The 25,410-nt window shown below is 37.8% G+C and overlaps 1 protein-coding gene across 43 annotated transcripts in view; it reads right to left on the bottom strand.

The window, feature by feature from the left end:
• The window catches only part of DTNA (dystrobrevin alpha), a 414,394-nt gene that overhangs the window by 55,890 nt on the left and 333,094 nt on the right, over positions 1 to 25,410 (bottom strand). For 36 of the 43 annotated variants that reach the window (XM_054671771.2, XM_054671775.2, XM_054671758.2 and 33 more), the window contains 5 exons: positions 23,183 to 23,337; positions 19,264 to 19,369; positions 16,935 to 17,101; positions 14,347 to 14,471; positions 7,589 to 7,672 (listed from right to left, as the gene is read on the bottom strand). In XM_054671771.2, coding sequence (XP_054527746.1) covers positions 7,589 to 7,672; positions 14,347 to 14,471; positions 16,935 to 17,101; positions 19,264 to 19,369; positions 23,183 to 23,337 — 637 coding nt within the window. The other 7 variants (XM_054671776.2, XM_003315855.5, XM_054671777.2 and 4 more) reach the window with 3 other exon arrangements.

Genomic DNA, 25,410 nt, shown 5'->3' with positions numbered 1-25,410 from the left:
CTATAGCTCTTAATTTCTAGTGCCAGAAGCACTTCTAACTTTTTGATACTCACTGTTCACATAGTTTCTGTAATTTCTAGAGCTAGCCTCAAATTCTTCTTCTCATCATCTGTTTCCAGGAAGCCAAAAATATGACTATGTACAGAGGAGGCCAAATGCATGATGAAAACAAGACAAAAATAGCCACTCTTTCAAAATGAAATGAATCAAGAACCTCGAGAGTTGACTGGGAGTACAGGTTTCACTTAAAACTTGGGTCTTTAAAGTCTTTTCACTTGAAGTACTTTCCACCAGAACCTCTTCTCCAGCTCCCAAGCTTGAAGAGAGGCAGCAAAGTGAAATTTTTTCTCTTGAGTTGCTGTGAAAATAGTGATTGCTATGGTTTGAATATTTGACCCCTCCAAACTTCATGTTGAAATTTGATCCTCAATGTTGGAAATAGGTCCTAATGGGAGGTGTTTGGGTTATGGGGGCAGATCCCTCATGAATGGCTTGGTGCCATTCTCACAGCAATGAGTGAGGTCTCACTCTATTAGTTCCCTTGAGGGCTGGTTGTTAAAAGTAGCCTGGCACCTCTTCTCTGTGGCTTGCTTCCTCTCTCCTCATGTGATCTTGGCACAAACCAGCTTCCCTTTGCCTTCTGTCATAAGTGGAAGCAGCCTGAAGTCTCACCAGAAGCAGATGCTGATGCCATGCTTCACGTACAGCCTGCAGAACCATGAGCCAAATAAACCTCCTTTTTTTTTTTGAGACGGAGTTTCACTCTTGTTGCCCAGGCTGGAGTGCAATGGTGCGATCTTGGCTCACTGCAACCTCCGCCTCCTGGGTTCAAGCGATTCTTCTGTCTCAGCCTCCTGAGTAGCTGGGATTACAGGCACCCACCACCACACCCAGCTAATTTTTTTTTTTTTTTTTGTATTTTTAATAGAGACAGGGTTTCACCACGTTGGCCAGGCTGGTCTCAAACTCCTGACCTCAGGCGATCTACCTGCCGTCGCCTCCCAAAGTGCTGGAATTACAAGCGTGAGCCACCGTGCCCAGCCTCAACCTCTTTTCTTTATCAGTTACCCAGCCTCCGGCATTCCTTTACAGCAACATAAAGGGACTAAAACAGTAATGATGTGTGGCTTATTATGATCCCTTCAAGGTGCTATATTATCACAATATTTTATGGACTAATTTAGATTCTAAACTTTGATTTTGTAGCTTGGAAGTGTGCATGGAGAAATTAAGTTTCTAATTCTTTGTGGGATTTGGGATCAGGTACAATGGAACCTACTTCCTGACTAAGGAAAGAGTGCTTCCAGCATATCATTGTGTCAGAATGTGACAATGGCTTTCATACAACCCAGACTGAGCTTCAAAAGCTGCTTCTGTTCTACATGCCTTGTCTTCAAATCAGAATGCATTCTTCCTTTTAAGCTCCGAAACTGAGAACTATTTGGCATTCAACTTGACCATGGGATACACCTTTTCTAATCTGAGTTTCAAAGAGAAGCAAGACTATCATTTCTAAAATCATGTGCACACAAATCTCTTTTTCTTATCGCCATCTTTTTCTTTTCACTAATCCCTTGCCACTGTATGAGCACATCCTTTCACATACATATTATCACTGATGGTTGTGGGAACAGCCATACCTTGGAGGGCATGGCATGGTAAATTTTGAAGTTCATATATCTGCTGAAAGAAAAAAGGCAGGAAATATTCCTTTAGACTTTGTTTTTCTAACAAAAATCCTCTAGCTTCTCACCACTTCCTTTTTAGACCTTTGGAAAGCAGCATATCTAGAGATAAATAACCTTCCAAAATTTTTCACACACACACACACACACACACACACACACACACACACACACACACAGTTACACAATGGGTTCTGGAAAAGTAGAACAATCTCAAAATGTTTCATACTTATTAAAAAAATTATCCCCTTAGCTTTGAAGGGTGACGACTGATGCCAATAGTTTTACTGCAGTGAAAATATTTAGGGGGTGGGTCCAAAGGTAACAAAATCACACACAGATGCTTCCTGGATACCTGAAATATATTTTTAAAAACCACTTCTGCTAATGTTGAGTTACTATGTTAGCCCTTGACAAAGATTATTTTTTCTTTTATTGAACATGATATTAAAGGCCTGGCTGCAGTCTCACAGAGAACAAATATTATAGAAACAAATTATATTAATATAGAATAATTATCACAATGGTTAAAAGAAAAACAATATTTGAAATATAGCAAATTAAGAACAGATATTTTCATTTCTGTTGATTCTTAAATTATTAATAAGCTTGTATGACATTTGGATTTGTGAAGAATGACTTATAAAGTTGGCTGTCTCCTTAAGTAACTATCTATAGTGTATAAAATTTTCCTTCTCACTAGAATTACATAGTCTAGTAATGAGGCCATCACACTAACTTAAATATAATAAAAAATCCAGAAATCTGTTTTGTCAAGAAATAATGTCTTGAAACATTGTTTCTTTTTTTCTAGATTTCAATAGCTTACATCTGAAATATAAAATATGTATTACCTGAAAATTCATAGACCAGTATTAAAAAATAGGTTAGTGTCTCAGTGGGAAAATTAGCTGTCATCAATTCAGGCTGGCATAGAAGTTCAACCATCTCAAACAGGTACCATGGAAAAAATAAGAATTCTTAGGTCATATTTAATTTACTACATTGTACCCAGGTATCATCAAGTCACACCAATTGCACTTTTGTCAGGAGAGCCTCTAGGAAAGTTTGCTTGGTATAGGGCATGCAGAGACAACAGCCAAAGCAACTCTAGTAGGAGAGTAAAGGTTACTGAACTGAACAAGAGAGGTGACTGTGGTTTTAATCATGCATAGTATAGAAAATTATTAGGGTTGATGTGTAGACTGGTATAATTCCAGTTTGGAAAGATCTAACATATTAGTAGAGCTCTGGGGCTACATGAAGTAAAGAATTATCTGCAGAGAGTGATTATTTCAACTTCATAAAATTTCATACAACATGCCCAGAAAGTTTGAAAAGAATGAGAAATCTTCAGGGTGGTGCCAGATGTTGATTTACAAATTTATCTATTTTATGACTGAAAATGGATGGGCATTAATCTTAGAAAAAATTAGCTATGAAGAAAACTTTGATTTTCAAAAGGAAAGGCTACAATCAGTATCTAAAATTTATTTTTAGCTACTTTTGATGATCAAATCACAACTATTTAAAATTTAGCTTGAACTTTTTGAGTCAGATTAAAAGCCACGGTTGTTAAGTAAAGAATCTTTGGGTAAGCAAAAATATTTTTTAAAAATGAAAAAGGCACAGTGAATTAGCATTTCTTTGGTTGAAAACCCAAACCTATCAATCACCTGACCAACAAGTCAACCCAAAAAATAACTCACAATTGCTGCTCCTCTTGGAGGGATCAGGATTTGGGAAGTATCTGGGGTGGGTGCACTCTCCCTATAGGAACTACAGAGCCTAATACAGTATCATTTTTTGTTTTTTTGAGATGGATTTTCACCCTTGTTGTCCCGGCTGGAGTGCAATGGCACGATCTCAGCTCACCACAACCTCTGCCTCCTAGGTTCAAGTTATTCTCCTGCCTCAGCCTCCTGAGTAGCTGGGATTACAGGCGCCCACCACCGTGCCTGGCCAATTTTTGTATTTTTAGTAGAGATGGAGTTTCACCACATTGGCCAGGCTGGTCTCAAACTCCTGACCTCAGATGATCTGCTCACCTCAGCCTCCCAAATTGCTGGGATTACAGGCGTGAGCCACCTTGCCCGGCCATCTAATACAATATGATTAATTAACTACTTGTTATTGCGGCAAACCAGAAACTAGCACATTAGATTGTGTTCAACATGCCATATGAATTGTAAGCAATTTCCTAATATTTGGTGGAGTGATAAGACCTGGCTAGATGTTATATAGAATAGTCAAGGTGATTCCTTTTGTGAGTGCTTACCACTTTAGAGGTTGCAACTATGAAAATACCTGTGAAACCTTTAAATGATGTTTCTAAAATTGGAGGTAAAAGAAGTGTGGCTAATTTTTTTATTAGTCTTTACTCTGACTAATGAAGAAGCTTGACCATAGTGAAAGAAGCTTACTTGACATTAAAAAGTATTGGTTAACTTTCTCGTGTAAACTAAGTAATGATTATGGCAAGATAATTAAGATTTTAAAAAGGAGGCATGATGCCAAAGAAGATAACAGATCCTAAGAGGCGCAGAGCTGTGGGCAGTGAAGGGGAGAAAGAGCCTTTGGGACCTGGCTTTGTGGTCAGTCCTTGCAATAATATCTGCAATAATAATAATAATACACTAACTTTCATAAGCTTAGATAATGTTGCTGGCTCACCATACATAGCTCTTAGAGCTCTTTCCCCAGTGGTGATAATAGATTTCCATCAAATCAGCCACTCTTTCCCATAAATTTATAAGAAAACAAAATAGATTAGGGATACAGTTTACAATCAAGAAAATGAATGAAGTGAATCTGTCCATCAATCATGTTATATGACCCACATTCTACCTAACTTCTGACCAACACTGAATGTACACATGTGCACACATGCACACACACATAGACATACACACATGTAAGAAGACTTCGAAGGACCAAGGGAGAGTGCCTTTGAGAATTGCTTTTTTTTTCTTTTAAGTAAGGGAAAAGTGAATCAAGTACATAGCTAGAAAAGATGTAAGAACAGGGAATGCGACAGATGATGCTGGTAACCAGAGGTACACACTCATAAATCTGTGTGAAGTAGATTACTAGGATGTCAAAAGACTTCAAAGTTATATCCCTGTGTCTTTTGAAGATCAAAGTGGTATGCTTGTGAAGGGCCCTAGGTGAATAGTGCCAGGAGTTTGTGGTGAGGATTCTGGAGTGGGGATTTCAATTCAGCCTCATTTGGCTTTATCTTTCTAGGATCTGTCATGATACAAAAGACTAAACTTAGGCTAAATAAAATATGGAGAACTTCCCTACTTTCTCGGTGCTGCCCTATACTGACTGGCACTATACTTGGCTTGCTTAGGTTTTATTTCATTGTTGGGATGGGCTAGGGGTGAGGGCAGAGCCGTAGGTCATATTTCTTTGGTTCTTTTTCAATGATAGAAGTATAGAACCTTTAACTTTTGCCTACATCTGGCATGATATATTTCTATCCATCTTAGTTTATCGACACGATTAAGAAAACAAAAGTGATTCACCACCAGCATTATCAAGTGATAGAGAATAAGCACTGAGAGCAAGAAACTGTTTTTGAAATTGTTACTTCATTAGGAATCAGACTTCCCTCCCTGGGGGAAAATGGACCAGGTCCAATGGGACAGAAAGGTACAAGTCCTCAAGTCTTTAACTGCAATGAGGTCCAGCTATATGACATTGTCCTAGCCTCACCTAGTTAATGCTAAAGATCTTTCCAACAGACTCCTTAATTCAAGAGTCTTAGAAATTACCATCTGGGTTTTTTGCAAATTGTACAAAAGCAGAGACTTGTCCAAAGAAGATCCAGCTTGATACACTTCACATATATACATCTCTTACATACCAGTATGAGGCTATGAAATCCATAAAATGTGTGGAAAGGAGAGGAAAGAGCTGCGAAGTCCAGCTCAAGTTGAAAAGCCTCAACACAATTTCATTAAACCCCAGAAGACCTCTATCTCCAATAAGACGTACTATGAGAGGATTTTAGTGCCAGAGTAGAATGACTTATCAGTCTAGCTATGGAACTACTACTACGATTAGCAATTCAGGGCTGGGATACTGACCGTGCACCGTGATCAAGCTGATTTACGTACAGCTTTATGAGGGAATGCTCTTCAGCCACAGGGCTGGAGGCACTTATCCCCTCAGGTAACCTGAGGGAGTCAAACAATGAGACCTCATTAAAACTTCCCATGGACAGAGCAAGGCCCACTCAGAGAGGAAAGACATTTAGTGTACACAGCTTTATTGAACAGTACCCTCAAAACAGAAACCGTAGGCCAATCTCTGTGGTGATAGAAAGAAATGTGAGCTTTAAACAACACATCTGTGGTTCACAGAGAACATTCCAAAATGACTGAAAATGGGAAAAAAGGGAAATAATCATATTTTGGGTTAATGGGTACCATGCACCCTGGAGGAACCAGAACAGCTCAAAGTATTATAGGAATATTTTAGGGTAGAAGAAGTCATGTTATCCATCTAGATGCATCCACCAAAAGCACCGTCCGAGCTGAAATGATATAAAATGACCTTCAGTAAGGATGGGGTCTACCTCTGCTTGACATTTGCAGAATGCAGAGCTTCCTAATAAAAGTACATATTTCTAAACATCACGTCAGGTCTTCCCTAGATAGATGCACAGACCTGTGTCTTTTACAGATTTTACAGTTTATGATTTCGTTCCAGAAAAAAAAATGGTTGCATTTGCTGGTGATTCTAAAAGAGTGCTAAAAGGAAGTTACTGAGGGCCTAAACCATATTATTTTACTGCAGATGTTCTGCTGTATAACTGTTTCCTTATTTCCACTTGTTACAGACCTCGTTTATGCATCAGAAATCCCATTTTCTGCCATATTCTGTTTACTCTGCTAATTACAATTATGGGGAACATCTTCATCTCAGGTTCCTGTTGATGGGCACATACAGGAACTCAGAGGAAAAAAAATCAGCTGTGTTCTTAGTCTCATTGTCTTCAAATCCTCAGTTGAATGTACCAGGATATTACAGTGAAACTGGCACCTTATAAACCTCTTCAGGGAAAAGATGAATTATGTGCATTTTGTGAAATATGAGGCTGTACTTTTTTCTGCTGAAAGGCATTTGAAATCTTATGTTCAATTACTCACTCCAATTTTCCTTACCTTTGTTTTTGCTTTCCCGTGAGCCTTCTCCATGTATTTATAAAATAATTATCTGGTGCTTGATTCGCAATATTTGATCAAATGACTCAGAGCACCTCTTGACCCTGCATATGTCTGATGCTAACTCTTAGAGAAATATTTGCTTCTCCTGTTTCTTGCTCACATGGGAATGGATCTTGTGCAAAGAAATGAGATGCAGATCCACCTTTTAAAAAAGTTCTTATTATTATCGTGAAATTACTTATATGGAAACTACATTTCCAAGTTTGGTCTTTATCCTCTAGCCTCAGGAACTCCAGGGTTCACCAACAAAGGATTCTTTTGTATCTTAGCTTTAAATAATGACACGTTTCACCATTTATATAGTAACACACCATTGCATCCTGAAATTCCAGTTCTTTGACTTCAACTCTGAGGACTATGAACGTGACTTCCTTAATGAGATGGGATGCATGTGTGTCAGTAGTAAAACTGAAACATACCCTCACATTCTTACTGTGGGTAAATTATAAATGCAGGTTTCCAGACATGACATTAATCCCCAAAGCCACCCTACCCCTCTTTAAATGCATACAAATGAATGAAATTGAAAACTTATAATGGATATTTGCAAGTTAGTTTCTAGTAACAATATTCTGCCCTTGGCTTGCATGAGAATATTTTTCTTACCACAGAATCAAGGCTCATTACCAAAGAAAGGGCTTATTTTATGATAGGGTTGGAACTTACCTCCTGGTAATAAAAGGACTTCCTGAGGAGGGAACAGAGTGGGAGAACAGGGTGTCGTTCATGCTGGTTACAGGTCTGGGAGGCCTAAAACAAAACACAGGGTGAATGGAAAGTTAAAACAAATAAAAGTCACAAATTTAAAACTCTCCCTCATCCCTCCAGGAAACGGGATGGGAAGATCTGGGTTCTACCTTTCCCAGGATCAACAAGAAATCTTATATTTTCCAATTAAATTCCTTAAGTGTTTTAAAGTTACATTTCCTTGAGAATATATAATCTCAGGTAAACACTGGGAGGAAGATCTCCAGACACCATGTGAATACTGATGCATGAGCTTTGAGCCTTGATGTTTCATTGTATAATATTCTGGAATGAAGCAAGGATTTTGAAGAAGGTAGTGGCTTTACTTCTACTGCCTTCTCAAGAAGCCTTGAAGACCTGATCATTGAATCTATATTCTCTTGGAAAGAGGAAGATTCCTGAGGCTTTGAAAGGTTCCTTCTGTGTTCTCCATGATGATGGGCCTCTCCAACATGCCTGGTCTGAAAGGACACAGGCTGTAAAATCATATCATACCTTATTTGCCTTTGTTCTAAGTGAAGATGCAAGTAAGCTCCACAAGGATATATGAAGTTAGTTTCTGTTGTTTGGGTGATCCATATGATAGAGTATATGGTCTACAGCATCCCATAAGCTTCACTTGTTTTCTTATGATAAGAGAAGGAAAACAGAATTCAATTTTCCTCAGAATTGTTCATGGTTCTACACACCAACTGCATGGAGTCTGTCTTCCTTCGTCTGATTTTCATTTCATTCTGTCATTCTTTCCCCATCATGAATGTTTTAGTTCAGGTAAAATGATAGGGCTAAGATCCCTATCTCATCTCCAAGCCATTTTTAGCCTTTTTTAGGTTCAATATAGGATAACGAATGGTAATATGAGATGGGACTTAGAGTTCAAAAGATGGAAAATGAGGTGGAGCATTTTCTGAATCAGAGGAAATTTCAGTTTCACTATAATTCTATATTTGAGTTTGACAGTATAGAACGTTTTGAAGATGAGACATTAATTATAGCAGCCTAAAGAATCAATTTATATTGGCATAATTAAGATCCAAATTTGTAAATGGTTTAATTTTTACCTTAGAGAACAGCTTTGGATTCTACAATGAAGACATTCTGGGAAAAAGGTAGACTTGCATATCCCAATGTATTGAATGGAATGGACCTGAAGCTCTGCAGGCTTTAAAATGTCAATACTACATGCAAAAATTCATTGAGACTTAGAATAAGTCTCTGGGGTTAGGGATAAAAGATCACAAATATGGTACAGTGTATACTGCTCGAGTGATGGGTGCACCAAAATCTCACAAATCACCACTAAAGAACTTACTCATGAACCAAATGCCACCTGTACCCCAATAACTTATGGAAAAATAAAAATAAAAAAATAAAAAATAACAAATTCATCAAAACTTTTTTCAAGGTAGCTGGTGCTAAACTATACTCTGAGATTTTGTAAGACATGTCATCTGTTGGATGAAGCCAAAACAACATCTACTTATCTACTCTAGACAAAACTGAAGTTCTGAAAACAATCTTAGTGTTTTGCATTACTTATCTAAGACATATCTTTGATATATAAGGGAGCAACGCAAGGCTAGTTTAAAACTAATTCTGCCTTGAGTTGAACACTAGCACTTTGGAAGAAGGATGCTAATTTTATACAAATGTCCTCTGTGAATTATGAAAAGTTTGGTCTGTTAGATTTTAAAACAGTGAACAGAGTATAATATCTTCATTGTAGCTTTGCAAAGAGTTGAAAAAAATACTTGACCCCACACTTCTGATTTTGTCTTTTTTAAAAAATTTCTCCTTCTTGCTCTGTCTAAAAATGAGAAAACAAGTGGATTTAGAATGCTTTTTAACTAGCTTGATAAATGTATTCTATTGAATCTGGTCACTACAAAGCTGAAATCAAGGTTTCTCAGCAAATGGCTTTGTTTAAGGTCTACCACTGAAATGTTGAACTTTGGACAAAGAATGGCTAGCTCTGGCACCAAATGATGGTTTTCAGAGGGACTGAAATTCCTATTTCTTCCACAATCAAATGGCAAGTTACCTTATCTAACAAATGGCTCACACTGGGAATTTTGAACATATTTGGTTTTATGTAAAAGAAACAGCTCCACAAAAGAGAGTAAGTCACAACGGCCTTCTGGACAAGATCTTCACAGAGGACATTTTTATATAAGTGGCATCCTTGTGAACTGAGTGTACAGCATAAGAAGACTTAGTTCTAAACTAGCCTCATATTGCTCACTTGTTTTGTGTCTCATCCCCACTTATGATCATGATTATACATCTTTGTAAGTAGACTGGAAATGACTGCACTACTTACCAAGTATCACTTTTGGCAGCGAAGAATTGAACAGAATAGAGACCGTTAATCATGGTAATATTTACAAGCAATACAATAGCTAAGAACAAATGTCAAAATACCAAAATGTCACCACCTGCTCATTTCTATTTAAGGACTAATTCATGACTGGCAGCACCTCTCTACAAGATGGGTAGAAAAAAAAAGTCCCTTGGCTATAGTTAAAAAAAAAATGGCATTTTCTGTGTGTCACATGCTTCATTTCCATATGCAAATGTATGTATGTGTGTGTATATGTGTGTGTATTAGTACCGCAACCTGTTTAAAAATCCTATTGATTTAATTTTTTTTTTTTTTTACTGTATCTAAGGCTACCTGTAAAATGTTAACTTGTTACATAGTCAGACTGTGCCATATTTTTGCCATTTTTTCACATTTAAGTTGTGGCCAGGTATGGTGGCTCACACTTGTAATCTCAGCCTAGGAGTTCCAGACCAGCCTGGGTAATATAGAGAGGTCCTATTTCTACAAAAAATAAAAAAAGAAAAAAAAAGAAAAAGTTGGAACTTGAGTTTTAAATGAGTAATAAAAATATTTTCTAATGTATTGATAAAGCATTTTCCACTTATTATTTTCTTAATTTTATTTGTATCTTATAATGCTTTTGCTGCTCAACTTTGGATGCAATATATATTAGAGGACTAACAGCATTTTTTAAATTTTACTTTAAGTTCTGGGGTACATGTGCAGAACCTGCAGGTTTGTTACGTAGGTATACATGTGCCATGTAGTAAAAAAAATTTTTTTTTTTTTGAGATGGCGTCTTGCTCTGTCGCCTAGGCTGGAGTGCGGTGGCACGATCTTGGCTCACTGCAACCTCCGCCTCCCTGGTTCACGCCATTCTCCTGCCTCAGCATCCCGAGTAGCTGGGACTACAAGTGCCCACCACCATGCCCAGCTATTTTTTTTTGTATTTTTAGTACAGACGGGGTTTCATCGTGTTAACTAGGATGGTCTCGATCTCCTGACCTCGTGATCCGCCCGCCTTGGCCTCCCCAAGTGCTGGGATTACAGGCGTGAGCCACTGTGCCTGGCCAGCAATTTTTAACACAATCATTAAACAGCAAGATGTGCATTTAAGAAGACTGTATAATGTTCAACATCAAATTTTATATCCATGAGCTCTATAATGTTCTACATATTTCAGCACTATGTAAGGACATACAGTTATCCTTCACTTAAACATGTACATCATGGAATTTTTTTCTGAATATGTCTTTCAAGAATTTGTATTAATTTACAAAATCAATACACTTTTTCACAGTGGCAAAAAATGTTTTATTTTGAGTCTGTGCTATAATTCCCAATGTCCAGAACCTCAGGTCATCAGCACAGGACAGAGGATGCCCATCAATATTGCCAATGCTTGCACCCCACTCACTGCTCCCTTCTTACCTCTGTCTGTAAGCTTATCTCTGGATGTAACTGATGTGGACTGGGATATTTTTGTGACACTACATCCAAAGAATGACAAAGATGTGGTTTGTACTACAATTAAAGATTGCTTAATAAATTATTTAGTAAAGCAGAGGGAAAGATCAGAGAGGGAATGAGGATGACCAAGACAGAGCTACAGCTAGAAAACATATTTTTATTGCTATGTATAGTTCTAAGGAACATACTTTTAGGATGATTTTTGCTAGAGACTCAATGATAAAGTGTCTTACTATACACATTTCTGCACTATGACAATATTCCTTCTGCATAAGACCTTTATAATTTAAGTCATATTTGGGAGTAATAAATTAAGCACATTAAGTGGAGGTGGGAGTATTGGTGTGTTTTATTTCTTAAATTTCACTTATTTCCATTGTACAGCACTGTATAAAAGTAGTGGGCTTATTATAAAATGACGTGGTATGGAATGTCATATATTTTTGTCTAATTTATCAAAATCTTATTTACATACATTTGGAAGAAGTGTGAATATTCATTAATTCCATGTACATGTTCATTATAGCAGATTAAGAGAGCATTCTTCTTTGTAAATGATTAAGGCTTAATACCATTTATTTTTTCATTTCAATGGCCTTGATGTGCCTATGATAATTTAGAATTGTTAAATGAGCAATGCATTTTAAAATTAGAAATCTCAGAAAAAAGACATGGATATCTACTCATGACAATAGCATTTGAAAAAGAAACAAATATGGAAAAAATTTCTATGGCTAAAAATAGAAAAAAAATTCTTTTCTAATATAGACTTGACATTCTACATCCAGAATGTCTTGTATGTTATTTCAACAATTAAATATCTTGTACAATTTGCATTTTAAAATTAAAACTTTCATCCTGGGAAAATATGTTATCAGTGAGTAGAGATCAGTATTTTGATTCAAGGACTCTTGAGGATCTGGTAAAATACATAGAGGTTTTTCTCAGAAGAAGACACATTTTGTACAGAATTTTAAAATCTGTCCATGGAACATAAACTAAGAACGCATTGTGAGGCTATAGCCCTCAGTTAATTCAATAAATAACAAAACAGATTATATTGCCCCGTAAGTCAAAATGTAAAAATTATTACTCAGCCAATTAAATACTTCTTTCTCCCTCTCTTTCTCTCTCTCATGCAGACACACATGTGCACACACACACACACACCACCCAATCCTAGCACCCACTGGGTACAGGCCCTGAGCTAGATAATACTCCAGTGGGACTCACTGTGAAATGGACTTTTACGTTGCAGTGCATCACGTCCTAATTCTTTGGAGGAGTGGGAAGCAGCAAAGCTCTTAGAGCCAGGCTATTCACACCCACACCCTCTATCTTCATGACACCCAGCAGCTCTGTTGAAGGCTGCTCTCTTGGGGTGAAACTCCCAGCAGGGCTGGTAGGAAATTACTCTCGGCAGAGCTCAGGGAGCACCGGCTGCTCTCACTTCGCTGTGGTCATTCATTAGCAACTTAGTGATTGTGTCTAATTGGCTATGGGAAGGAAAGTCTAGATCTTAATAAGGTTCTTAATAAGCATCTGTGAGGTAGATTTCTGCAAGTGGTTGGCCCTTTGGGACATTCCCCAGATTTATTTACCCCTGGCTTATTTTAAGGCTTATTTATAGAAACATAATTTCCAAAAATAAGTTAGCCACATTCTACAGAATTAGTTTACATTAGTTTCTGGAGGCTGAGCCCATGCCAGCTTGTAAGCTGAGAAACAGGAGCCTCCAGGCTGTGCATACTGCTGAGGTCAGAGATGCCTCAGAGCATCCCCGGGAACAAGCAAAACAAATCCCCAAAGCATTTATACAAAGCTCACAGACGTGACCCAACACAAATCGTTTGGTGGTATTTGCTAAGGTCCATCAGAGAACATAGTTGCTGCTTCCACGAAGGTCTCATACCCACCACAGTGCCCCTTATGGATCATATGCTGAACTGCCTGAAGCATGAACTTTGCATTGTTGAATTCCTATACCGGTAGGTCCCGTCACCCACCTCTTGATGTCAACATGCAAACACAGGCCCTATGGTGTGATAGGTCCCACTGAAGTGTGGAAAACTACAGGCAGTTCATAAGGAGGCATCTGTGACTACATGACATCTAATTGTGCATAGAAGCAGGTAATGAGACTCTTTCTTCTTATGAGCCCAAGGTAACACCAAGGAAAAAATTGTTTCTTCTACCTAAGCCCCCTTGTTATCTTGGCCACCCAGGCCTGAGAGAGGTTCAAAGGCATGAAACTTCTGGGAGGTAGCAGGGATGGCTGGAAGGACTGTTTGTTGGCCCAACACCTTCTGCCACGAAACTCACACATACTTTGAAGAAAAGAATCTATGGATATTCTGATAAATTTTCCCGCCACTCCCCCTCTTCAACCTTCCCCTGCACAGGCTATGATTCTTCTAAAGTTATACAGCTTGGGATGAAAAACAAAAGTAATTTCTAGGTTTGCTGGCATCTTAAACTGGGTCTGCAGAGAAATAAAACAAACAGCTTTTATATTTGGAACTCAAAGCACATATGAAATTAAGGAATAATATACTGTAAATCATTTTTTACCACAGTGATCCCATTGTTAACTTCCAATGTGCAGACACCACTAACATCCATATTTTATAACTAAGCTTTCTGAAATATTTTCCACCTCCAGGTGAATTATGTTAGTGTTGCATACTTTACTTGTCCAGCCTGGTGGAAGTACTGTATACCTCAACAACAACAAAAAATTATGATGGCATTACTCTGACTTTTTTTTTTAAACTAAATTAAAAATCTTGGTTGCTGACCACTGATAGGAAATTGCTTTTGTGTGGCTCCAGACATGTGCCTTTGAAGAAAATTGTCTCTATACTGGGAGGGTAGGGATACTCACACGATGTGAGCCAAGTTGAGTGGCTTCTCAGGCTGATCTGGGAACATGGGGTGCAAAGGTTCACGGCTGGAAGCACAGCTCAGGGACTTGCTTAATGCATTAGTCAGCTTCTTAGCAGGTGATTTCTGGAAAGAAGAAGGAAGGCAGAAGTGACAACAGCTAATATTTACGTAATATTTTATCAAATGATTTGCTTTTCATAATAGATATTCATTTACGGAAGAAATCCTTTTTCAGTGCAGATTCTGAGTCTGGAAGTTTGCTCAATGCTCGGAAAAGAGTTTCCGAACAAGCTGCCTCCTGCTGCTCACTGTCAGCAAATGCTACAATAAATGGAAGCAGGCATTGTGCATGGGGCACCTGAGCTGGGACTTAATGGGCCTGCAGGACTCCTTCTGACAAAAACTCAGCAGACTGGGAAGGTCATTCGAGAATGGAGGAAGCAGCAACAGTGAAGGGAGCCCTTCTGGGGAGGAAAGCAGGAGGCAGATCATCAAAATCTTTATATGGCTTGTTAAGAACTGTCTCTTTATCCGCAGGACAGAGGCAGACCATGAAGAGTTTACATCATAGGCATGACAGCATCAGACCTGATTCTAGAAGGACTGCTCTCACTTAAGAACAGAAAATGGTTTGTGAGGAAATAGGCTTGGAATGAAGATGAGTGGAAGATTTTGTGGGAATCCAGGTGCAAGAAAGATGTTTCAGGTGTGGCTGAACACATCCAGTTAGAAGTGAAAAATGGAACTTCAATCTGAGTCTTCAGAATTTAAAATTCAGGTTATTTCCAGAGAATCACGCTGCCTCTTGTTCGTTTAGATTGTTGGGAAATTTATCTTGATGTTATACAGTCAAAATTTTATAAAAAGTAGCCTACCACATACATTAGGTTGGTGCAAAAGCAATTGCGGTTTTTGCCATTTGAAAGTAATGGCAAAAACCGCAATTGCTTTTGCACCAACATAATAATAAAACCTTAACCATGTTTTTCCTTTCCATAAGAAACCATTTCAAATTTTGTCACTTTCTTTTATACCTAGAGTCCATAATTGGTAATATAATGAAGTGACTATTGTCCTCATTTTTTAAAAGCTAAGTAATAAGAGCATTGCTCAAGAAATCCCTCTGGCTTTTGTTAGGAGATGTAATTCTTAGAACAGTTAAGACAGCAGCAACAGCAGCTCTTTGCCCCACAAACCACAGGGCCTTCTGTCCTCTCAAGGACTCTGATCCTTCTTTGTACAGATAGTGCCCTGGAATATAATGTTAGGTCTACAACTCCTAAGAAAGAGGCTCCTTATGTAGATTTAGCATTTATGTAAAACAACTAAATCTGATTAGTTTTCAAACATCAAATCTTTTAGGATATGGGGTAGAAGTTTGAAAACTGGTAATATGCTAACAATAAGAAAATAGAAAGTTTTAGCTTCTTTCTTCTAAACTAAATTGTAGTTCATGATCTGTGTTAATGTATCTATCTGTCCTCAGCATGACATAAACAACAGTGAGGAGTTGCATTGGAATTGGCAAGTTCTCAGTATACTCTTCCTTAGTGAAGAACTGTTGCTTGAATTCAGAATCTGACCGGTGATGAAGTACTAGTATATTTACACTGAATATTAGTTCCCAATAATAATTCCTAGGAAGAACATTTTGATTTAAGATGTATATTCTGAAGACTTCTTTAAGTAAAGACTAAAGGTTGAATTGAAATATATTAAAATATAGAAAAACTCATAAATAGGTTGGATTTTCTTGTGACAGAACTATTCCAAGAGGTGCTGGAAGGGCTGATGGTATATATCCCACAAGAACCAATCTGTACACCCTACAAAAACCAATCCTTGAAGAGATGTACGAGGGCAACATTGCTGGAACTGATCTTTGAGTTTAACGAAGATAAACGTCAGTAAATCATAATCCATTTGAACAGTGAGCACATGGAGTCACATTTCCTCCCACAGACCTGGTACCACATGCTCCTGAGAATACATCTATCACACAGACACTCACATGCCACCTTTGCCAGGTTGGTCACTCACACTCTTCATGAAAAGATGGTTTGCTAATATAACCACAATCTCCCCTCCCCACCCTCTGCAGAAAAGTAAAATGGAACAGTATTATTAAGTCCACACTCTCCTCTCATACTTGTTTCTTTAATATTCTAGTCACGCACTTAAAAGAACTCCAGAATCTAAGAAAAATAAAACTAACAATAATTTTTAAGCCGTTTCCACAAAACAAAACTTGGAAAAGATTTTAACTTACTGTGAATGTAAGATTATGTTCCAGAAGGTCCTTGCTATTCAGTTGTTATTTAAATCAGTACTGAATTATCTATATTCCAAGAAGTAACATAGTTTTGAGTCTTCCTATATTTTAAATCTCAGGAAGCTTCACTGGGTTCCAACAGAATAAGTAAGAGCACGCAGTAGGGTGGAGAGTGGGAGGAAGGGGGACTGAATACTAGACCTGGGATGGAAGGTAAGTTTGCCCTTTAATTCTGCCACCATCCTTGATATTCCCTTTAATTCTGGGCAACACTCACACATCCAACTCCAAGTATTGCCTGGACCTTGCCTTACCCATGACGTGTACTCTTTCATTTGGTGCTGGTTGCTATGAGAACCACCGGCATGTCCCCTCCAGAAGCAGTCCTGACAGAGCTGGTAATTGTGACACTGTTGGCATCGGTAGCGAAATCCCATCATACTCTCACTGTGGCAGTAGGAACACTCAACCGGATGGAAGACTAAGGGGGAAGTAAGTGAAGAAAAACCAAGAAAACAAAAGTATGAACCAGAAGAAGGAAAAATACAGCCTTACAGGAATTGCACCTTTCTTCTCTGCACCACGATTTCAGATGATAGTTGATTTGGGCTCAGAGAAACATTTAGTTCATTCCTGGAATCTTACAACCCTTTTCAATCATGCCTGTGGGGAAATGAAATGAAATGGGATGGAGAAGAGGTGTCCTTTTAACAACAAAAATCTCTGTAATGCCATTTGCTCTTTCTATTCCCATCTCTCACATTACAAGAATTTAAATTAGCCAAACAGACTTGCCTTTACCCCAAACTGCTCTCTGTCTCCAGGAGACCAGCACAGCTCACTGGAAGACTCAGAAGCACAAGGGGTGAATGCTGATTGTCCAGTGGGAAGAGAGCGAATATCAGAGACACGGAGAATGAGAGGAAGAAAAAAGAAAGGAAGATGGGCAGAGAATGGAAAACTGGTGTGGATGAGATAATTAAGTTACTTTTTAAAAAATAGAGTGACTAATGGCTTACTTAACGAGTGGTGTTGCCTACATCTGACAAACAGATTTTTTTTCCTTTCCTGAGGCAGGTGTATAGGGCCCTAAAAAAGATGTGCAAATTATCTGAAAACAGTTCTAAATAATTCAAATGCCTCAAGAGACAGTTAACTTTCTTTGGTAGGAAATTTGAATTATAAAGCAGGCAAAGCAAAATACTAGATTTGAAGCAAAGTAAAATATTAGATTTAAGTGATCAAATCCAAGTAATTGTCTACATGCTATGAGCTAGATACTAAAACAACAATAACAATTCTTGCCTTTGGTAAAGCTATTCTCCGGCCTAACCAGTCAGGAAAAACAATGAAAATAATAATAAATGAAGATAAAAAGCAAAGTGTAAAAACAAAGACATAACTAGCTCTGGACGCATTGTCTTCTAAACAAGTGTCATAACCTTTCTTCCCGGCTCTTGAGAAAGACTAGAGTGGGACTTCAATCTAGGGACAACTGTTCTGGGACGGCGCCTAAGAAACTGATTTCCTGCAGCAGGAAATGCTGAGAGAGAACGAATGAAATTATAGCTTTATGATTGGAAAATGACTAGTTCTAGAACTGTAAACAGTAACGTGAACTCATTTTGCATAATAACACGGACCTTGATTGCTCTTCGCTTCTGCATATGGATAAACATAAAAAAACTATGATTGTTAGTGATTGCAAAAAAAAATAATAAATTCATTCTTTAAATTTTCTCCATGAGAAAAACAGGATAAATTCATAACTTTTAACTAACGGATAAATAAGGGCAGATGCTAAAAATTCTGAATGATAATTTAAAATTAAGCTAACTTTAGCTGCAATGTATATTAAAGAAATACATAGAAGTTGAGTCATATATAGAGACTTAAGTTAAATCTCAGTAAGAGATAGAGACTAAATTATTTCCTCGTCAAGTCTGGAAAAATTTCAGAGTTACATTGAACAATAAGTAGGAACACCTAAAGATTAGATGGAGGCACTGAACTGCTCCATGTTTAAATTTCTGTAAATTTTGCCCCAAACGGTATTTCATATTTAAATCTGGATATGCCAACAGTAGTTCCTTTTATCCTAGAAATACTTGCTTTAAAAAAAGACATGATACGAAAGTTATTTTACTCTTATCTTTAACGTAAGTACAACTATTGAAAGCTCACAATCTGGAACATATGACTAAAGATTAACAGGGTGCTATCATCTATTTTTTTTTCTCATTTCTCCCACCTATTTCTGGCTGAGTGCCTGGGAAGAAATAATCAGTACCATGTATGCAAATATGAGAAATTCAGATCTAAAACAAATACAAAATAATGTCACACTCCTTGTTGAAGTTCGCCTTCTATTGTGCCAAGTCTTTTAACCACACCTGACTTGTAATTGAGATTCTTCTCAATTAACCACACCATGAGATTTATTTTTGGAACTGACAGTCCTAATTTTTCAGTGGTCCTTTAAGGCCTTCCCGAACAGGGAGATGGGTTAGTTCTATCCTAAACAAAACTAACAGCCACTAAATAGGCTTCCCTAAAACAACAACCTGGGCTTACTAACTGTAGAACTAATGGCCTAATTTCAATAATTTAAAAAATCACCTTTGCTCATTAGTAACTACTCACCATTTTCCACATTTGCTAGTCGATGCAGAAGAGGCAACCAGACCAGACACTGCGGGGGAGGATCTGACATAAGCGTGTCCAAGAAACCATTTAACGTGACTTTTTTCTGCATAAAAAAACCCCCCATAAATTTAGGACAGAGAATCATCTCAATTTACCTGCTATGTAAATATCATATCATTTGAGACTGAAACAAAAGAGCACTCAATAAATGTCTAATATCTGAAGAAACCGAACTTGCCAAATGTGTTATTAAACTAGTTCAGAACTGAAAACATTGTTTGCTTTTTATACCTAAGCAGACATAGGACTGAATTCTCTCCACTGAGGCTGAGTCAATAGTATCACCAGGAGAAAAACAATTCCAAGAGCATCATTTGTATATATGAAAGACAGTATAAAAATAATGAAGCAAAATAAATAATTGAAATTCTCCATGAAATTTTACTCAAGAACGCATCATAGCTCATTCTACAATTTTCCTGTCAGTCAGTCTTCTAAATTTATAGAACAACTTCCCTTTTGAGCTTCCTCAACTTCCTTAAGTACTAAATATTTAGTGGTTAATGTGAATGGTTCTGTTATACAAGAGCAGGAGGGAATCCTGTTAGGACAGAACCATCTACATTTTTGAAAATTTGCTCCTTTTATTACTTTATATATAATTCCTCTCAATTCAGTCTGCTTCTTTCTCACTATCCAGGTCCTTTTGGATGTACAAAAGGAATGCATTGTATCTATAAGTTTCTTTCAAAATGATAAAAGTAAGAAAGCTATATTAATACATGTACTGTAATGGTATAAATAACAAAATACATATTTATATGCAAAAATCACTACTTGAAATTTTGAACTAGAATATCAAAGGGGATGGGATAATTTTATTTATTTATTTTTTAAAATATTTTATTTATTTGCTTTAAAGATGGGGTCTCATTATGTTGCCCAGGCTGGACTCTAACTCCTGGTCTCAAGCTGTCCTCCTACCTCCTCCTACCTACCTCAGACTCTTGAGTAGCTGTTAATAGCCAATTCATTAAGTACAAAAATAAACTGGTCTTATTATTTTTGTGTTACCTCTTTTTGTATTTGAAATGATCTTATTCATTTTGACTATTTGTCATACTTGTTAAAAAGCACTCCTGGAAGTTTCCAACAATGCTATTATGATTTCAACATGTATAAGTTGCTTATCATTAAGGATATATATAAATCATATAACAGAACAGTCTATAGGATATTTCAAAAGGAATTTTGAACATGTCAACATCACATATAATTCTTGAACACATAGGTCCTTTTTTCTCTTTTTTTTTTTTTTTCTTTTAGAGACAGGATCTCACTCTGCTGCCCAGGCTGGAGTGCAGTGGCACAATTATAGCTCACTGCAACCTTGAACACCTGGGCTAAAGGGATCCTCTCATCTCAGCCTCCCAAGTAGCTGGGACTATAAGTGTGTGCCACCACACCTGGCTAATCGTTTAATTTTTTTTTTCAGAGATGAGATCTTACTATGTTGTCCAGGCTGATCTTGAACTGCTGGACTCAAGCTCTCCTCCTGCCTCAGCCTCTCAGTGCTAGGATTACTGTGTGAGCCATCACACCAGCATAGGTCCTTTTAAGATTTTGTTTTTAAACCCCAGTCCTATTATTCTAGCTGATTTTGAATGAGACATATATTCTGAGGCATTAGCACATTTACCAATTATTCTATAATACACTACCTAAAATTCAAGAATTCAGTTATAAATGAAATTATTCTTGTTTCCATGATTGGGTGAAGTAATACAACAGGTAGTTACATTTCCTTGAGTCAGATCATCTGCATATTTGTAAATATGAACTGAAAGTGCACAAAACAAAAGCAACAACAACAAGAACACAAGAGTAACATTAACAGATGGAATTAGAAGACCAGAGTTAAAAACTCAGCCCCCTGCCCTCACTAGCTATGAACTTTATATTGTTAAAAAAGAATCATATTTTCCTTGTTAGGTCACAGGGTTGTTGCAAGCCATAAATCAGATAATTCACTTTGTGAGGCATAAAGCACTGTAAAAATAAAAGGAACCATACATTTAGCATGCCATGAGAAAAGTTGGAAAGCAGTAAAATTGAATGAAAAAATAGATTTGTGTTTTGAAGTGATTGACTTTTTTTTTTTTTTTTTTTTTTTTTTTTTTTTTTTTTTTTGAGATGGAGTCTTGCTTTGTCTCCCAGGCTGGAGTGCAGTGGCACAATCTTGGCTCACTGCAACCTCTGCCTCACGGGTTCAAGCAATTCTCCTGCTTCTAGCTGGGACTACAGGTGCCTGCCACCATGCCCGGCTAATTTTTGTATTTTTAGTAGAGACGGGGTTTCACCATATTGGACAGGCTGGTCTCAAACTCCTGACCTTGTGATCCGCCCGCCTTGGCCTCCCAAAGTGCTGGGCTTACAGGAGTGAGCCACCTCACCCGGCCTATTGACACTTTTAAAAGTTAATTTCAGTAAAAAGAAAAGACTTCCTGACTCTTAATCCATAAAGCTGTGTAGTGAGCATTTGTTGTATGCATTTTATGGGGCAGGGATATACCTTTTTTTTTTTTGAGACAGGGCCTTGCTCTGTCGCCCAGGCTGAAATGCAGTGGCGCCATCCGGGCTCAAGCTATCCTCCTGCCTCAGCCTCCTGAGAAGCTAGGACTAGAAGCATGTACCACCATGCCTGGCTAAGTTTTAAAAATTTTTCGTAGAAATGGGGTTTCCCTATGTTGCTCACACTGGTTTTGAACTCCTGAGCTCCTGACCCTCGGCCTCCCAAAGTCCTGGGATTATAGGAGTGAGCCACCACACCCAGTCAAGAGGCATTTTTAGAGGACAAAAAAGTTAGTTTGGATTCTCAAAAAATGGTAAACTAACCTTTAATGTATGGATTTCTATGCTACCACTGGGCTACGCTGGAGAATGGGCCTGGAGTCTCTCTACATGACCAGAGAGGTACACACATAGATAGCCCCCTAAACTATGCAGCTTCCCAGGGTAGCTTGAGCCATACCCAGTTAAAACACATCACTTGGAACCCCAAATGTGTCATGCTGTAGAAGATTCAGGCAGCTGTGTTTACCATATTTTGGGCCTCTCAGGTCATGATGGGGCAGATGTTGGGATTCCTTTCTGGTATCCTTTGCTAAACCAATGTTAAAGCTTGTTGCCGGGTCAAGCATATATTTCACATGAGGCTGAGTGAGACAATTAAGCCCTTTTGAAAATGGAGTGATAGTAAAAATAATGACACCGAGGGTGTAGGTGATATGGTAAGGCTTTGTGTCCCCACCCAATCCCATCTTGAACTGTAATTCCCAGGTGTTGAGGGAGAGACCTGGTGGGAGGTGATTGGATCATGGGGTGGTTTCCCCCATGCTGTTTTCGTGATAGTGAGGGAGTTCTCAGGAGATCCGATGGTGTTATAAACGGCAGATTCCCCTGGGCTTTTCATTCTTTCTCTTTCCTGTCGCCATGTGAAGAAGGTAGGTCTTTGCTTCCCTTCACCTTCCACCAGGATTGTAAGTTTCCTGAGGCGGAACTGTGAGTCTGTTAAACCTCTTTTCTTTATAAATTACCTAGTGCCGGGTATGTCTTTATAGTAGTGTGAAAAGAGACTAACACAGAAGGGTTGTTGTAGGGATTAAATTAGACAATGAAAGGAAAAAATTTAGCACAGTGCCTGCCTCATGGTCAGTAAACACTGTCTATTATTGTGATCCAGATGTGCCGGGTTTAGTTACTGGCTCAGAGGTCATTTGCCAGAGGCTGAAAAATACAATACAGGTTGCTATCACATAGAATAATTTGTCTGAGTATCTGTGACCTGGAATGACATCTAGAAGGAGGGCAACCACTGTTTGAAAGAGATACTTCCTTAAACATATTTTTCTCCTACCTGTTGGGAGAAACAGGATCTGGCTGACTGTTCTGTGTAACCAAATGAAGGACCTTCAAAAACTGCCGTGGGTAGTTTGAGAACTTCCCGAAGGAATTGGTCATATCGTCCATAAACCATCACCCCACTGGAGTCAGAAATCATTGAGAAAATATCTGATGAAAGGAAAAGGAAAGATATTATTCATCACATGAACACTCTCCACTGTTTTTGTTCAATATATCTGCTACAAATGACAAAAAAGTAGCAAAATAAACATTTTTTATGAAAGAATAATATAAAAGCTAATTTTTATGCTGAAATATTCCTGGCATAATGTTTTCTCTGGTTTCTTTTTGTAGATGATTCTGGCACATAGCAATCACAAGTAATTTGGGTAAAATTAACATTTTAATGAGAGAGACACTTATTAAATGTCTTTAATAAGACACTACGTTTTTGTTTTGAGGTCAACTATTAACTCTCATGTAGCTCAACAAGAGAAATTTTTGTATATATGAGAGAGACGCTGACTTCATTTGAAACACAATGAGAGTTTTACTATAAAGTTGGGGTGTGCGTATTTTCATTTATCTAGCTAGAAATTTACCAATTTATATGATCACTAAAACTTTCGGATTTTGGTGTAAGATATTTGAAAAATCAAAGACACGGTGAGGATAAAGATGTAATGACAAACACTTGATTAACTTCCTACAGAAGCAGAAAACTTTCTATAAATTACAGTTTTCTGGGTGGAAGGCACTTGATTTACAGGGAAGGGTTTTCTGACTCGTGTAGTGAAGAGGAAGCCTGGTCTTGTGGATGATCAATGAGGTAAAGTCAGGGTCCTGGATCTTTCTCTGAAGGGCCTATGGCTTCACTGAACCACTGTTCTTCAATTTCTGCCACTATGTGCATTTAATGAATATTAATGGCATAATTTCCCAAGGTGCTTTATAATTCCTCTGTGCAAATCACTATTAGAATGAAAGGGTTTGCTATTATATAGTTTGTCACCATGCTAACTAGCTTGTCACCAGGCCAGCACAGCTGCTGGGATAAACTGCTGTGAATGTGCCACCTCTATTCACTTTAGGTTTAATTTTTCAAGGTCAAAATATAATCTGGGAACATTGCTTTTACACCAAAGTCAGATGTTAAGCATATCACAGGCTTTTATCGGATTATGGTTTTGAGAACATGAATTGACTCTCATTTTCATTAAATACTCCATTTATAAAGGGTTTCCGCTGTTTCAAATAGTTTATTAACCATGAGACTATAGAGATTCTATCTGAGTAAAAAAATTAATGTACATATTTATGGGCTACAGAGTGATAGCTTGATACATGTGTTCAATGTGTAATGATCACATCAGGATAATGGGTGTTACCTTCATTTCAAACATTTATCATTTCTTTGTATTGGGAATATTCAACATCTTCTCTTCCAGATTTTTGAAAATATACAATAAAATTTTGTTAACTATAGTCACGCTACAGTGCTATAGAACACTCGAACATATTCCTCCTACATAGTTGTAATTTTGTAGCCATTAGCTAACCTCTCCCTATCCCCCCAACCCCCTGCAGCCCCCTACCCTTCCCAGCCTCTAATAAGCACAATTCTACTTCCATGAGTTCAGTTTTTTTTTTAGCTCCCACATATGAGTGAGAACATGCAGTATTTATCTTTCCGTGCGTGACTTATTTTACTTAACATAATGTCCTCCAGGCTCATCCCTGTTGCCTCAAATGACAGGATTTCATTCTTTTTTATGGCTGAATTGTACTGAGGAGTTTAGGTTGTGTCCAGAAGATGCTGAGGGAGATACTGAAGAATTTAAAGTAGGTCAGTGCGTTAGAAAGTCTATGGGTAGGCGTAGAGGCAAAACAACCAGTTCAGTAATAGAAACTCAATAAATATGCAGTATTTTCCATAATACTAGTCTTTTAAAAAGACTTAAAAAGTCCTCCCCAAAGCTTTAGAACAGCACATGATATACCAGGCTTACAGCATTGGATTTAGAATCCCTTATGATCCTTAGAACTACCCAGGAGCCCTAAGACAGAAGTATAAACAAATGTTCCAACCCATTAAAACAGCTTATAATTGGGCCAAGAACAATCTGACAAAATAGTAGTGTTATTAGGTAAGTTTATGTTTAGGTTGCCATGGCACATGACTGCAGGGGGCGCCCTTCATCTCCTAAGCTGTGTCAATGATGCTCCCTGGAATTACACAGG

This window comes from Pan troglodytes, chromosome 17, assembly GCF_028858775.2.
Source record: "Pan troglodytes isolate AG18354 chromosome 17, NHGRI_mPanTro3-v2.0_pri, whole genome shotgun sequence".
Lineage (NCBI taxonomy): Eukaryota > Metazoa > Chordata > Mammalia > Primates > Hominidae > Pan > Pan troglodytes.
This window is presented reverse-complemented; position numbering and strand designations above follow the sequence as displayed.